General features: G+C 38.0%; 3 protein-coding genes across 7 annotated transcripts; all 3 read left to right on the top strand.

Annotated features, from left to right (window-relative positions):
• Positions 1–1,055: 1,055 nt before the first annotated feature.
• LOC125219879 (cyclin-dependent kinase G-2-like) lies at positions 1,056–4,638 on the top strand. 5 transcript variants are annotated; one of them, XM_048121971.2, is made up of 8 exons: positions 1,078–1,179; positions 1,330–1,392; positions 1,638–3,293; positions 3,462–3,597; positions 3,727–3,815; positions 4,010–4,121; positions 4,202–4,308; positions 4,391–4,638. In XM_048121971.2, the coding sequence occupies exons 3-8, from the start codon at positions 1,822–1,824 to the stop codon at positions 4,491–4,493; spliced, it is 2,019 nt and encodes a 672-aa protein (XP_047977928.1). In that variant the 5' UTR covers positions 1,078–1,179; positions 1,330–1,392; positions 1,638–1,821; the 3' UTR covers positions 4,494–4,638. The 5 variants fall into 5 exon arrangements, with proteins under 5 accessions (XP_088912774.1, XP_047977929.1, XP_047977926.1 ...); XM_048121969.2 differs by having other exon boundaries at positions 1,058–1,392; XM_048121968.2 differs by having other exon boundaries at positions 1,077–1,179; positions 1,330–3,293.
• A 2,746-nt stretch (positions 4,639–7,384) lies between these two features.
• Positions 7,385–10,486, top strand: LOC125219322 (receptor protein kinase-like protein ZAR1). The gene is made up of 2 exons (XM_048121271.2): positions 7,385–9,310; positions 9,712–10,486. The coding sequence occupies exons 1-2, from the start codon at positions 7,423–7,425 to the stop codon at positions 10,347–10,349; spliced, it is 2,526 nt and encodes an 841-aa protein (XP_047977228.2). The 5' UTR covers positions 7,385–7,422; the 3' UTR covers positions 10,350–10,486.
• Positions 10,487–12,491: 2,005 nt separating this feature from the next.
• On the top strand, positions 12,492–14,085 carry LOC125194728 (26S proteasome non-ATPase regulatory subunit 7 homolog B-like). Its single transcript, XM_089062303.1, has 7 exons — positions 12,492–12,639; positions 12,831–12,911; positions 12,983–13,064; positions 13,340–13,436; positions 13,595–13,670; positions 13,754–13,812; positions 13,957–14,085. The coding sequence occupies exons 1-7, from the start codon at positions 12,492–12,494 to the stop codon at positions 14,083–14,085; spliced, it is 672 nt and encodes a 223-aa protein (XP_088918429.1).
• The last annotated feature ends 729 nt before the right edge of the window (positions 14,086–14,814 follow it).

The following is a 14,814-nucleotide window of genomic DNA, read 5'->3' as shown; positions in this document are numbered from 1 at the left end:
AGAATATTTGCCATAGTTATTGGCTTATGGAGCCTAATAAATACTGAAAATACAATCCCGACACTTGCCAAATTCAAATAAGCTAAGATTTATTTTCTTATTATAGCTAATCTTTGTGCAATTATAAAACTCAAGAATAATTTTTTTATAAGAAAATATTTTGGTTTGTTATAGCTATTCAAGATATAATGACATTCAAATAGTACAAATTATGAATACACACGCTCAAAAGTTTCCCGATCGCAATTACTCACTACTCCATCTTTTAATACTTCCCATTTTTGCACTTAAATACAAAGTAATGATTTAACGAGGAATGATATGCTACGTACCTTACGTGGGCTCCTTACGTGAGCACCACTCTCGTTTGACACACTTTTAGCGTTGTTCGTTTCGATTTATCTATTTAGTTTAAGTCTAATACATTAAAAAATGTTATTGCAATTTTTAATTTCACAAAATTCATAAAAATCAAAGCTCGATTTGCTCGTTTCTCTATAATTTCAAATAAATGAATAAAATAATAAATCAAGCTTTGATTTTTATGAATTTTGTGAAATAAAAAATTACAATAACCTTTTTCAATGTATTAGAATCAAACTAAATAGATAAATTAAAACAAAAAACGTTAAAAATTGGTCAAATGAGAGTGGTGCTCACATAAGGAGCCCACGTAAGGTATGGAACATATCATTCCTCATTATTTAATTGCCACATTTTTGACTAAGTTCATCAACCTATAATCATGCATTATATACTTTTCCATTTCAAGTACTACTATGAATTTAATCATCTCTCCATAATTATTTTCTTGCTCTTTCTGTATTGGAACTACAAAACAAATTCAATGCTTGTTCTCTCTCTCCCCATATGTTATGAATTTAAATTATCATAACATATTAAATTAGTTTTAATCTCTAGTAATTCGAAATAATTCTTTTTTTATTAAAATAAATTGCGCGGGCTGTTTGAACGGCCAAGATTTGAAAGCGAAAGCGCAAACCGATCCACAAAAAAAAAAGAAAAAACAATTACAGTAAATAGCAAAAGAGAAGCAATAATTAGACTCTCTTTCAACGCTCACTCTTTCCTTCTACCTTTGGCTGAATCTCCGCCGCCTCCAGAGTTCATCGCTAGAGAATTATCCGAGCGCCGCCGCAAGCTCCGATTGATCGATCGGTAAGTCTCTGATTTTGGACGCGGAGAGTGGAAGGACTGAGGAAGGTCATTTAGCGTTTGTATTTCTAGGGTTTTCTGTTTCGGTCGGCAATTTTCGCTTGACATCTGGAGATTTTTGCATCTTTCGATTTGTTTGTTTGGTATTGTTAGGGAAAAATTGAAAAAAAAAGGAAATTGGAAGGCTATTGATCGGTGAGGCGCTGGGTGTTTGTGGTATGGGTTTTCATGTTGTTTCAGATCTGTGTTGAGTTTTGAGTTTGAAAATGGAGATATAGTAGTTGTTTTGCTTCCTTTTGTGATTCGATTCTGTACTCCTTAGCTGTTGTATTGAATTTGGGGATTTAGGGCTTTTTTGTAAGGAAAAATATAATATTGGGTGGTTTGGGGTTTTGTGTAAATTTTTCGACAAATTCGAATAATTATACATTCATGGCTGCTGGAAAACGTGGTGGTTACAGAGAAAATGAATATAGGGGCTGCGAGAGTGAAGTTGAGACGTTGAAGAAGGAAAATGGAATTAGAAGAGGCGATTATGAACTGGATGGGAATGGAGCTCGGGACTATGAGAAGGGTCAGCAACAGGCTCAGGGTCGAGCTAGCCTTGAAGATAAGGGCAAGCTCAGACAGAAGGATGCCACAGAAATGAATGGTGGATACCACTCCACTTCTAGTCGAAGTGATTCTGGAAGTAGTGGTGGTGAGCGAAGGAAATGCGAGCCTGCAGTAGTAGCTGTGGATCGAGAGCCGGGAGAGCTTTATAGTGATGGGTCTGACGAGGCAGATGATTCGAGAATGCTAGCTAGTAGAGAAATTGATTCAAAAAATATGAAAACTTCTAGGTGGTTATCTCCTCAGCAGACCAGGAAGCGGAAGTTCTCACCAATTATTTGGGATAGAGATGATAGGGAGACAAATGCAGCAATCAAGAGTAGGAGTACTTTGGATAGTGCGCCTAATCCTATCGTTGAATCACCCGAATTGCTCAAGTCTCATTACCAGTGTCCTCAGCCTAAACCTAAACCTAGTAACAATGAAAAGACTTCTGCCCCCGCAGATGATGGTGAAATTAATGACTGTGCGATTAATTTAGTAGCATCACTTTCCGGTGGTGGATTGAGATCTGGTACAGCTGAAGTCCCTGCCGAAACATATTCACTGCAACATGAAGGAGATCAGAGGGAAGTAGATGAAGATGACTACGCACCCACACGAACCATAGTATCTTCTCGTTGGGCTAGTGATGCTGAGTCTCCATCTGATGAAGGTGAGATTTCTGACAATGAAAGTATGCCTAAACCAAGGAGCAAATCCTGTTCAGAGCATAGTAAATCAGTAAGTCCAGAAATTGGGCAGGCCAGACAAGGTTCTGAAACGGCTAGAGGGAGGTCCTCAAGGTCAGAGGAACGTGTTAGATCTTCCAGTAGAGATAGTTACCAAGACAATGATGACAATAATGATCCCATGGAGACTGGTGATGATTACAATCGTGATGGTTCTAGCATAAACGAGCCTGAATCTGAATCTGAGGACTATCCAGACTCTCCTATTTTAACAGATCCAGCACAACCCCCGCAAAGGATTAATATGCTTCAAGGTTGCAGAAGTGTTGACGAGTTCGAGAGACTCAACAAGATAGACGAGGGTACTTACGGGGTCGTGTTTAGGGCCAAGGATAAGAAAACTGGAGAAATTGTTGCTTTGAAGAAGGTCAAGATGGAGAAAGAGAGAGAAGGGTTTCCCTTAACCTCACTCCGGGAAATAAACATTCTTCTATCTTTTGATCACCCCTCAATTGTGGATGTCAAAGAAGTGGTTGTGGGAAGCAACCTTGATAGCATTTTTATGGTTATGGAGTACATGGAACATGATCTTAAAGCGTTGATGGAGACTATGAAGCAACCTTTTAGTCAAAGTGAAGTTAAATGCTTGATGCTCCAGCTTTTAGAAGGCGTCAAGTATCTCCACGACAACTGGGTGCTTCACCGAGATCTTAAGACTTCCAATCTGCTCTTAAACAATCGTGGTGAGCTGAAGATTTGTGACTTTGGTCTAGCTCGTCAGTATGGCAGCCCTTTGAAACCATATACCCATTTGGTAGTCACCCTTTGGTACAGGTTAGCATCATTTATAGCAACCGTTATATCTCACATTTCGACTTGGGGGTGGGGCGAGGGCAGTTTACCCTACTTGTTTTACTGCTTTATTTTTGGTTATTAGCATTCCATGTCTCTATCTTTTAGGTCTGGTTCAATCGGAAAAATAAATAATATGTTCACTTTCAGGGCGCCGGAACTTCTTTTGGGTGCCAAACTATATTCCACGGCAATAGATATGTGGTCTCTGGGGTGTATCATGGCTGAGCTATTATCAAAGGAACCACTATTCAATGGGAAGACAGAGGTTGAGCAACTGGACAAGGTAAATCTACCTCTGCTCATACAGAAATGTCATCGTTTATTGTACATTACACATGAGAAACTGGTGACCTAGTGCTGGGTAATTAATCTAATGTGGTCTAAGTAGATTATTTTTGGTGTGAAACTGCAGATATTCAAGATCCTCGGCACTCCAAATGAGACCATCTGGCCCGGATTTTCAGAACTCCCCGGAGTGAAGGTCAACTTTGTGAAGCATAAGTAAGTATCCTTATCTTGTTTATGCAATTCTTACTCAGTTGATCTCAAATATTTATCTTCTTTTCTTTTGCCACTGTTTCCCAGGCTTCCGGCTTTGGGTGATTCTGGTGTTGGCCTTCAGGCCTCGATTGGTGACAGTTTAAGTTGGTTGAGTTAGATTTTCTGCTGCTTCTAACCACCAACATTTGTTTCAGGTATAACCTACTGAGGAGGAAATTCCCAGCAACGTCTTTCACTGGGTCGCCTGTGCTCTCCGATGCTGGATTCGATCTCCTGAACAGGCTTCTAACATACGATCCTGATAAGGTATTTTCCTATTACATTATCTGCATTTATATTCCAGAAGATTGAATGAGTATCTTATCTTGAATGTGAAAACCGTGCAGCGAATCACTGCTGAAGAAGCTCTTAATCACGATTGGTTCCGTGAAGTTCCTCTTCCGAAGTCGAAGGAGTTTATGCCTACATTTCCTGCTCACGGTGCACAAGACAGGTATTTGTCTGATCATGGATTTCTTACATGCTTGAATTCTTGATTTTTCACACTTTTTCTCGCTTTTTAAATGTGATTTTAGGCGAACGCGAAGAGTAATGAAGAGTCCTGACCCATTGGAAGAGCAGCGGAGAAAGGAGTTGCAGCAAGGAGAAATTAGCAATGGTGGTCTCTTTAGTCAATAGCATAATCTATATGTTGTACTAAAAAAAGTTACAAATTTAACCTTTTCTTTTTTCTCATATTAAAAGTTGCATCTCATATCAATATCTCATACTAAAAGTTGTATTATTCATTAATATATGGAGAGATTTCTAAAAATTTGTTTTATCTTCAGCAGTCAGCACTATACACACTCTGTTTTCAAAGTTAACTCTTTTTAGGTTAATGTGCAAGCAATGAACAAAAGTAGAAGATTGGTTGTGAATATTTAATAGAACAAGTTTTAACCTTTTCAATAATCTACCAAGAAGGGAAACAGAAGAAAAGAAGATCAAATCAGCTAGTGAGACAAATGCAGCATTTCATTGCTCAATCATCTAATTCTGAATCGGAAATCGGATCACCCATATCACCAAAATCATCATCGTAATCATTCTCTTGACCTCGACTCGCAGCCTTCGTCCAATCCCCATGCAGCAACTGGTTCTCCACAGTATGCAAGTCGTCTTGTTCAGTGAGATCAGACATTCGCTGGTCCAACTCGTACCCTTCCGTCCCAAATGCTTGCTCAACAGAAACAGTCAAGGCCGGAGCTGTCAATATGTCCTTCGCGATCAAGGACATTACAGGGAATTGCATAGTCATCCTCGACCACCACCTCAAGATATCAAACTCCGACATATACTCAAAGCTCCCCATAAGGGTTCGGGCCATAGCACCTAGGCTGTTTCATAGAGAACTCATCGAACAAGTTTTGCAGTCTTACCGATAAAGGGATCTCATCACTATGGCTCGAAGAAGAAGAAGACACATTTATACCCAATCTAGCACCATGTTTCATGCTATATTCTTGAAAGAGATCATATAAGAGTTTCTTGACATTAGCAACAATCAAGCTAGGAATCGGAGTTTTATCATTTTTTATGGGAAACAGAGCATCATAGTAAATCTCCAACATTTTCTCCACACCATCTAATCTTATTCTAGGATAAAAAACTTTTGCAAGCAGAAACACCGTTGGGATTTCTTCAAAATGTTTCAACCATTTCCCTTTCATATTAGCAACACATCCGGCTAACCCATCATGGCTCGCTAAAGAGTGAAACAAAACTGCAATTTTAGGCTAACCCATCATGGCTCGCTAAAGAGTGCAATTTTTACACAGTTGTCCAACACGAACACAGAAGTAGGCTGATAAACACGGGATAGTTCTAAAACGGCTTGATAAAAAGTTCCCAAAAGCTGATGTAGACTAGAGCATGCTTCAAACTGACTCGAACATACTCGAACATCCTTAAGTTTCTCCTCAACAAAAAACGAACCTAATGCATCTCTATATTCATAGCATCCATTCATCATTCTATAAGTCAGATCCCAACACCCTGGATAATCTATTATAAAACATCTTGGAACCAACCCTTTTTTTCTTGCAAAATGCTGCCCATTTTCGACGTAAAGATTTATCAGCATACGATATACGACACACACACACACACAAAAAAAAAATAATGGGAGTAAAATAAGGTAAAATGAAAGGCTTTGCTTGGTATCTAATTCATTGGGTGTGTACCAAACGAATGTGCATTCCTCTCATTTACATATATATTGAGTACAAATGAGTATTATCATTGCTATCAAGCTAATGATTGTATGTTGCTTACACATTTTCTAACTGATTTTGTATACTAGGGAAATCATTATCACTAATGACATACTCTGATATAATAATGCACAATAACGAAGGTGACACTATTAGAACACAAGGTGAATGCAAGTATATGAACTATAGTTGATAAAAGGTATATTGACATTTAATATCATGAACTTTTAAAAAGTTCGGTTTTTTCCACGAACTTTGAAATTAACAAATAATATCACAAATTTTATCCTAAGTTTGTTTTTTCCCACCAATGAAAAATTTAAGGCTAATAATTCTATTTTACAAAAAAAAAATCGTAATTTTTTGACAAAAACTTCGAGAGCTTCAAATTTTTCAATCTTTGAAGATAGTTTTTCTTGAAGCACACCCTCCAAAATTGTTCTTCAATCTATTAATATAGCCAGAATTTTTTCATTAGTGGGAAATAACAAACTCAAGGTAAAGATCGTGATATTATTTGTCAATTTCAAAGTTCGTGGGAAAAATCTTACTTTTTGAAAGTTCCACGATATTAAGTGTCAATATGCTTTGACAAAAAAGATATTGCATTGGTACTTGAATATATCTTATCAAAATAATTTTAGATTTCTAGACATTTTTTAGATGTTTTGATGTATAATTCATTGCATTTTAATTTGTTCACTGGTAAAAATAATTGAAATTATAGGTCAAATGATGTCTGAAATTTTGTGTGGGGGTCTCACAAATTTAGTGATCAATCAAAATAGGATAAGAGGAGATGTTTCATCTCTTTATCCTGTTGCATCTTTGTAGGAAAACTTTCACATGGAAGATTTTTGGCACCTTTGCCTAAAACATAATACAACTCAAAGGTACATGTTCAATATTTGGTAACTTTGATATTTATTTGTTATGTTAAATTTTAGATAACTACCTACATCCTATATTAACCCATACTACATAATGAAACTAAGGAATTACCATGTAATTTAATGCAAATTTTGATAACCAAAACGATGGGATATCCAAAACATTATGTTTTTGCAGTTTGCTTTTATTTTCTTTTTAAATTGTACTCCAATTAAATGCTCTACAATAATAATGTTATGCTTTTTTGCCCCTAACCAAAAAGAGACAAAAAGGAAAACAATAAAAACCTTAAAATTTTAATGATAAAAAAAAACAAAAATCATCATTTAACATAATTATGGAACTCAATGATCAAGCCCACTCCTTTGCACAAAAAGGCGTCTTGCTTTATTTCTACTTCTCTTCTCTTCTCTTCATTCTTCACAGAGCTCTCTCCCTTCTCAATGATGTGAGAGAAAAAGATGGCCTCTCACTCTGTGTGGGCCCGAGCAACATGCCCCCTTCTCCCGCTCAAGTCTTTTTCTCATAAATCCTCAACTCCCACGTCGCTAACTCCATTTCTATTCGACCTTCTTTTCTCAGTTAAAGCTTCGTGTAAAGTGCGGCAGCCAAAGCTGCGCTTTCCCTTAAATTATGGAATCGTTTCTTCAAAGGCAAAATTCTCAAAATTGAGACCCAAACGAGAAAATTCCTTGAACAACCCCTCCTTCCATTTATTTCGCGCGAGAAGAAAAAATGGGTGCTTTTCTGTTCATTTTCTGGTTTTGAAAAGGGCCGAAAAATCATTGCTTTTTGCTCTTTATCTCTCTCTCTCTCTCTCTCTTGATTGTAGAATGTTGTTACAGAAGCTGCATTTGCCAGCATTCTTGGTAGCACTAAATTTTTGTCTGCGCGTTTTTTCCTTAAACCCCGATGGCCTATCTCTTCTCTCTCTAAAATCCGCCGCCTCCGCCGCCGCAATCTTCTCCGATTGGAACGAGAACGACGCCACGCCGTGCCGCTGGATGGGAATCACGTGCGCGAACGTCTCCGCCTCGGATGATCCGCGCGTGATCGGAATATCCCTCGCCGGGAAGAATCTCCGGGCCTACATTCCGTCGGAGATCGGCAGCTTGGTTTATCTCCGGCGCCTCAATTTGCACGGCAACGATTTCACCGGCGCAATTCCTGATCAATTGTTCAATGCCTCCTCTCTCCACAGCATCTTCCTCTATGGGAATAATCTCTCCGGCCCTTTGCCTCCCTCTTTATGCAGCATCCCTCGCTTGCGGATTCTTGATTTTTCGAATAATTCGCTCTCCGGGCAGCTGCCGAATTTCTTGAAGAACTGCCGGCAGCTGCGGCGGTTGATTCTTGCAAGAAACAGGTTTTCCGGCGGGATTCCGGTGGGAATTTTTCCGGAGCTGGCTAATCTCGAGCAGCTTGATTTATCCGGGAACGAGTTCAGTGGCTCGATCCCGGGTGATATGGGGGAGTTGAAGTCATTGTCTGGGACATTGAATTTGTCTTACAATCATTTTGGAGGGAAAATTCCCAATGGTTTGGGTAATTTGCCATTGACTGTGAGCTTTGATCTTAGAGGAAATGATCTGAGTGGTGAGATTCCTCAAACGGGGTCGTTCTCGAATCAAGGGCCAACTGCATTCTTGGATAATCCTAGTTTGTGTGGCTTCCCTCTGCAGAGGTCTTGCAAGAATAGTACTACTAGTTCGGGTAGTGTGGAGTATGGTTTGGTGGGTAACAACGGGGTTGGGGGGCGAAAGGGTCTTAGACCGGGGATGATCATACTGATATCGGTGGCTGATGCAGTGGGAGTGGCGGTTGTGGGGTTGGTTGTGGTTTATGTGTATTGGAAGAGGAAGGATTCTCGTGGTTGTAGTTGCACCGGGAAAGGGAAGCTCGGGGGGGATGAACACGCGGGGTGTTGTGCTTTTCCTTGCATCGTATTTGGGGGTTTCCCTAGTAATGACTCAGAGGTGGAGTCGGAAAAGGGCGGTGGCAGTGGTGGTAGTGGTGGGATGAGTGGTAGGGAGGGTGATCTTGTGGCTATTGACAAGGGGTTTAACTTTGAGTTGGATGAGCTTTTGAGGGCATCAGCTTATGTGTTGGGGAAGAGTGGTTTGGGGATAGTGTACAAGGTTGTGCTTGGGAATGGAGTGCCGGTGGCGGTTAGGAGGTTGGGGGAAGGAGGCGAGCAACGGTATAAGGAGTTTGTGGCGGAGGTGCAGGCGATTGGGAGGGTGAAACATCCGAATGTGGTGAAGTTGAGGGCGTATTATTGGGCTCCCGATGAGAAGCTTCTCATCAGCGATTTCATCTCGAATGGTAGCTTGGCTTCTGCTCTTCGCGGTAATTTTCTTGCTTCTTCGTTGCAGACGATGGTTTCGTGTACTTAGGACTTAGGGTCACATGATCTTGCTTTTAGGTAGAATTTGTCGCCATATGTGATATATGCTTTCTTCATAGATGTGTGAATGATTGCTTTGTGGTTAGGGTGGAGGGTGTTAATTAGAAGTAACAAAAACAAGCAATGATTTTGTGTTTTTGGGATTATGTCATAAAATATTCTAATGATGTAAATTGTTGGCTATAGACAATGATTCTTGTGGAACCATGTTTTGTGTCAAGACATGATTTTGATTAGGATTTGGCTAAAGATGTGATCGTGACTAGGAACCAACAATGTTTTTCAGTTAGATAAAAATGTCTAGATTTCTAGTTGTGTTCTGATTCTACTACTACTACTACAGGGAAGGCAGGGCAGCAGTTGTCCTCGTTATCATGGTCGATCCGACTGAAAATCGCGAAGGGGGCAGCACGGGGTCTCGCCTATCTCCACGAATGCAGCCCGAGGAAATTTGTCCACGCGGATGTGAAGCCATCAAACATCCTCCTAGACAACGACTACCAGCCTTACGTATCTGATTTTGGCCTCAACCGACTCATCACCATCACCGGGAACAACCCCTCCTCCTCCGGTGGCTTCATCGGAAGCGCCCTTCCTTATCTCAAAGCCCCCCAACTAGAAAAGGTCAACAACTACCGCGCACCAGAGGCCCGGATCCCTGGTGCCCGTCCTACACAAAAATGGGACGTCTACTCGTTTGGGGTAGTGCTAATTGAGCTGCTTACAGGAAAGTCTCCGGAGATCTCCCCGACTAGCTCGGCCTCTATGGATATTCTGGACCTAGTAAAATGGGTGAGAAAGGGGTTCGAGGAGGAGAGCCCGTTGTCGGACATGGTGGACCCTAAGTTGCTCCAAGAGGTACAGGCCAAGAAGGAAGTGCTCGGAGCGTTCCATGTAGCCCTAGCGTGCACAGAGGGTGACCCGGATGCCCGGCCACAGATGAAGACCGTGTCAGAGAATCTCGAGAAGATCAGAGCATAAGAGGCTAGCATTTGTGTTTCTTGAACGTGTTCTGTCTGAAGAAGACGAAGAAGAGTTTTTGTAATGGCTATCGACCACTTACTAAATGTACATCACTAGTATTTGCTGTATTGTCTAATCATCATTCTTGCTTTCAAGTTTCAACAAAATGTCAAGATATGTACTAGCATAGAATCTTCACATGCAACATAACTAGGAACCATACATATAACTCAACCAATCTACTTCGATCATTATAAATGTAGCATTGTTTACTGAACCATCAAATCATCAAAAAATGGAAATTGGTTCAGATAAACATTCTAAATGGAGTAACAAATTCAACACAGTTTTGATAAACATTGCAATTACCTAAGTACACAAGTGATTGTTTCTAAAATATGGTTTCAAATTGAAAAATGAGAAATTTTGGTTGTGTATAATTAAGTTAAAAAAAAGATTATATATTCCAGATTAACTTTTTTGGTATCCCCTCGTTCAAATAATACTTTTGGTCTCAATACTTCATCTTCAATTTCAAATAAAATACATGCCTAAATCTCTAAAAATCAATAAAACAAGACAAGTAGAATAACAAGTACGAATAAAGTAGATAAATTTACTTTGAAATGAACTCTGAGATCGGATCCCCGAGCTTTGCAGGCTGCAACACGAATACAGCCATAAAAAAAATCAGCAAACAACTGCATACAAAGACAGTGCTGAATAAATCACCATAAAACAACATAAACCTACATGTTTTGGGCTGTTTTGTTATTGGGCTCGCAAGTTATTTGGGCTTATCGCCAAAAAACTATCCTATGCCTAATTAGGAGTATTATTCAAAACCTAGGTGACGTTCGATTGCCAAGATAAAATAATACTCCCTCTGTCCCTCATAATTTGTTACTATTTGACACGGCACGGATTTTAAGAAATATAATAGAAAGTGGGTTAAAAAAGTTGGTGGCATGTGGATCCTACTTTTATATATTAGTTTTATAATAAAATGTGAGTTGGAATGAGTTAGTGGAATATGGGTGCACTACTAAAAAAATGGTAAAAGTGAAAGGTGACAAATTTTTAGGGCCGGATAAAAAAAGAAATAGGCGGCAAATTTTCAGGGACGGAGGGAGTATCAAGATATAGTCTTGGATTGAGTTGTGAAATTATTTTAGATTTTTAGTCATAGGGGGTTAGCTAAGACTAATTATCCCATGATTATCCATCTAGGATTGAATTGTGAAATTGAATCTCATAAACCAAACACACTACAAAAATAATCTCGGATATAATCTTGCAAACTGAACACCCCCTAGTATACTAGTAGAAATTAGGTACACATCTATCATTAGTTATAGGTGAAAGTTATATTGATTGACTATGCTTGTATACGGTATCCAATTTGCATACTAACTTTTGACTGATTGCTATAGCGCTGCATCTTTGCTGATCAGTAGCACGCTAATATATATTTACCAGAAGAGATCACCTATTAAAATTTATACTACTACTCCTAATACACCACGATAAAGTAGACAAATGGATCATATTTATTGAAAGGAAAATCTATTTCTAGTAGTATAACCTTTACAACTTTCTTTCTTCTCCACTTTATCTTTTCTTTTATCTCTCCATTAGTTTTAATCTAAATTATTACGTTTAACTTTTTTCAATAGAAAATCTAATACTAATATAAGTATTAACATACTCGCATATATGTTTTAATTATTTTAAAGTTAGTAATATTAGGATGTATCATGTACTAATTAGTGTTTTAAAATATAAAATACTTCGTATATAAATTCTATATTGATTGTTTTATACTACAAGATGGCCAAATTATTTTCTTTATATTCTTATTTCTTTTTTTCTATTTTATTGAAATAGTTTCATTTTTTTATTTTACTTAATCTACTAGAACAATAATAATCATAAGCATCTTCATAATAGTGTATGTTTTAAATCTAATTAGCTAATATTATTACATTTCTTGTTCAAAAGTTTAACATGTTTAGGTTGACAGGGTAAAGAAAAATAAAATAGAAAGTAGAGAGGAGATATATTGGGTATAGATTTTCTTTAATTTCTTAAATATAGTTAGCAGATGCATTATAAAATGTACTATTAGGTGATCCTTACTGATCAAATCGAGAACAAAAAATGGAGAAGGTGGTGCTGCATCTGCTGGTGCTGCGCAACGTCACCGATCACTACAACCGGGTGGCACGTGACACTGGGAAGCGCGTCGTCGGAGTTCTCACTGGAACCTCCTTCAAGGGCACCATCGACGTTACTAGCAGCTTCGCATGTTGTGAATTCAAATATTATTATTATTATTATTATTATTATTATTATTAGTATTATTATTATTATTATTTTCTCTAATAATAATCGTTACTCTTCTAGTGTTCGTTAAAGGTGTTTCTCATAATTTGTTCTATTATATGATTGCACATGCCACAATTTTATGTAACGTATTGATCTGATTGATTTAAGCAGTGCCTTTTGAAGAAGATGAAGGGGACCCTAGAATCTGCAGCTACTTTGAATCAATGTTTTCCATGTTTAGAATACTAAATGGTTTGTTATTTTCTTGACTTTTGTTTTCAATATTCAAGTTTAGCATCTAATTAACACATTTCTCATGTCAGCCAAAGATCATGTTGTTGGCTGGTATAGCACTGGCCCAAACCTAAAGGATAATGTCCTATGTGTACATGCCCTTTTCAATGAGTAAGATCTCTTTTTCTTGTTCTCTTTTCTTTTAGGCTGATTCTTTACATATATTTCTATCTGCTGGTGAGTTGTTGGCTTGGCCTTGTGTTGTTCATGATCTCATTAAAGACATAGTATGTTAAAAAGATTCCTCTCAATTTAATAGTATGTTCTTTTTGTCGATGCTAGTAGTCGTTTCTACTTATTCGGCTGCCTTTACTGGTCGGGTGCGAGGGGCTTATTCAGTGTCTCTGTGCAAACTCAATGCTAAATCACACTTCATGTTGTTTCAGCTATGTCCCCACTCCAGTGTTGGTTATTATTGATGTCCAACCAAAAGAGCTTGGCCTACCCACTAAAGCCTATTACGCTACCGAAGAGGTTCAAGAGGTATCTATAAATTATTGATGTTTTACTCCTTGTGCACATCAGTACATGTAACTAATACATTTTTTGCATTCCTAGTATTTCAATTGTGCATAGGAATTGTCTTGATGTAGCAGAAACCATCACTTGATGATTTTTGCTAATGCCTTGAAAACTTGCAGAATACCACTCAAAAAGGGCAGAAGGTATTTGTGCATGTTCCTTCTGAAATTGCTGCTGATGAAGTTGAAGAAATTGGTATGTTATTGCACCAGAATACTGCTGATCTTCTTCTTTGACATTATAGCCCTTCTCACTTCCTCTCATCTTGGTTATGGCAGGAGTTGAACACATGCCAAGAGATGTAAAGGACACTATTCTCAGCACCCTTGTAACTGAGGTTTGTTTTCTTTATTCCCTCCTTTTTGCCTACTCATGGCCATCATATCTTCAGATACTTACACTCCATGCCTCCATGTATGTTTTTGTATAATTATCATGTAAGTGGTAGAAAAGAGAAATTTATCTTTACGACCTTCTCCAGGTGATAGGGAAACTCGCTGCTCTGGCCCAAGAGACGGACCTGATGAGCTTGACAATGTGCAGCTGGAAGATCTCCCTCGGCCTCGAACAAATCTGGATGAAGGTCAAGAATAGTGAGGAAGCCTATTAGAATTCAGATGCTATGCTAGTGTTTGGTGCATGATGGGATGCTTTAGCCTGTTTGCATATAAATATTTGTGTTTTGGTTATCCTTGATCAAGTGATATGTGTAATTTCGTTGCCTACACTAAACAAGTACGAGCTTTAGCGAGCAACTTTTCTTTGAGTAAATTATCAATCTCTTCCCCAGCCATCCCCCATTAAAGAAATATTTAAAAGTTTGAATCTTCACATCCATTGCAATAAATTGGTAAGAATCTTATTCCTCTTGGTTCCTAACATTGAATTGGGAAGATTAAAGAGATGATCTCATGCATTCAATTTAGTAAAAAAAGAAAAAGAGTGAACATGCAACGGTCGTTTCGCACGCAAACGGTACCTGAACTTTAAAATTATCATGGGTAGTCCTTGAAGCTGAACTAAGGTGTAATCACATTCATGGAACTTTTTCAATATTCATAACAATTTTGCACCAAAAATGCTTTCAAGGTATAAAGGGGTATTTTTGGACTTTTATATCTATGTACTGGATATGATATCTTTTTTTATAGTTTGAGTACCTAAAATGATATTTCACTTCAATTTTTTAATCATTTTATATCAAATCCTCTCTCTTAAACTATTAGTACAAATTAAAAAATTTAAAATAAAAAATACTATGAAATTTTTAAATATATTAATTATAAAAATTAAAATTATAAATTAATATCAAAATAATTTGTAGCTAAATTTATTTTTT

This window comes from Salvia hispanica, chromosome 1, assembly GCF_029641045.1.
Source record: "Salvia hispanica isolate PSC_SH4W2 chromosome 1, Shi_PSC_v1, whole genome shotgun sequence".
NCBI classification, from domain to species: domain Eukaryota; kingdom Viridiplantae; phylum Streptophyta; class Magnoliopsida; order Lamiales; family Lamiaceae; genus Salvia; species Salvia hispanica.
The sequence above is the reverse complement of the archived record's forward strand: the minus strand, read 5'-3'. Positions and strand labels throughout refer to the sequence as shown.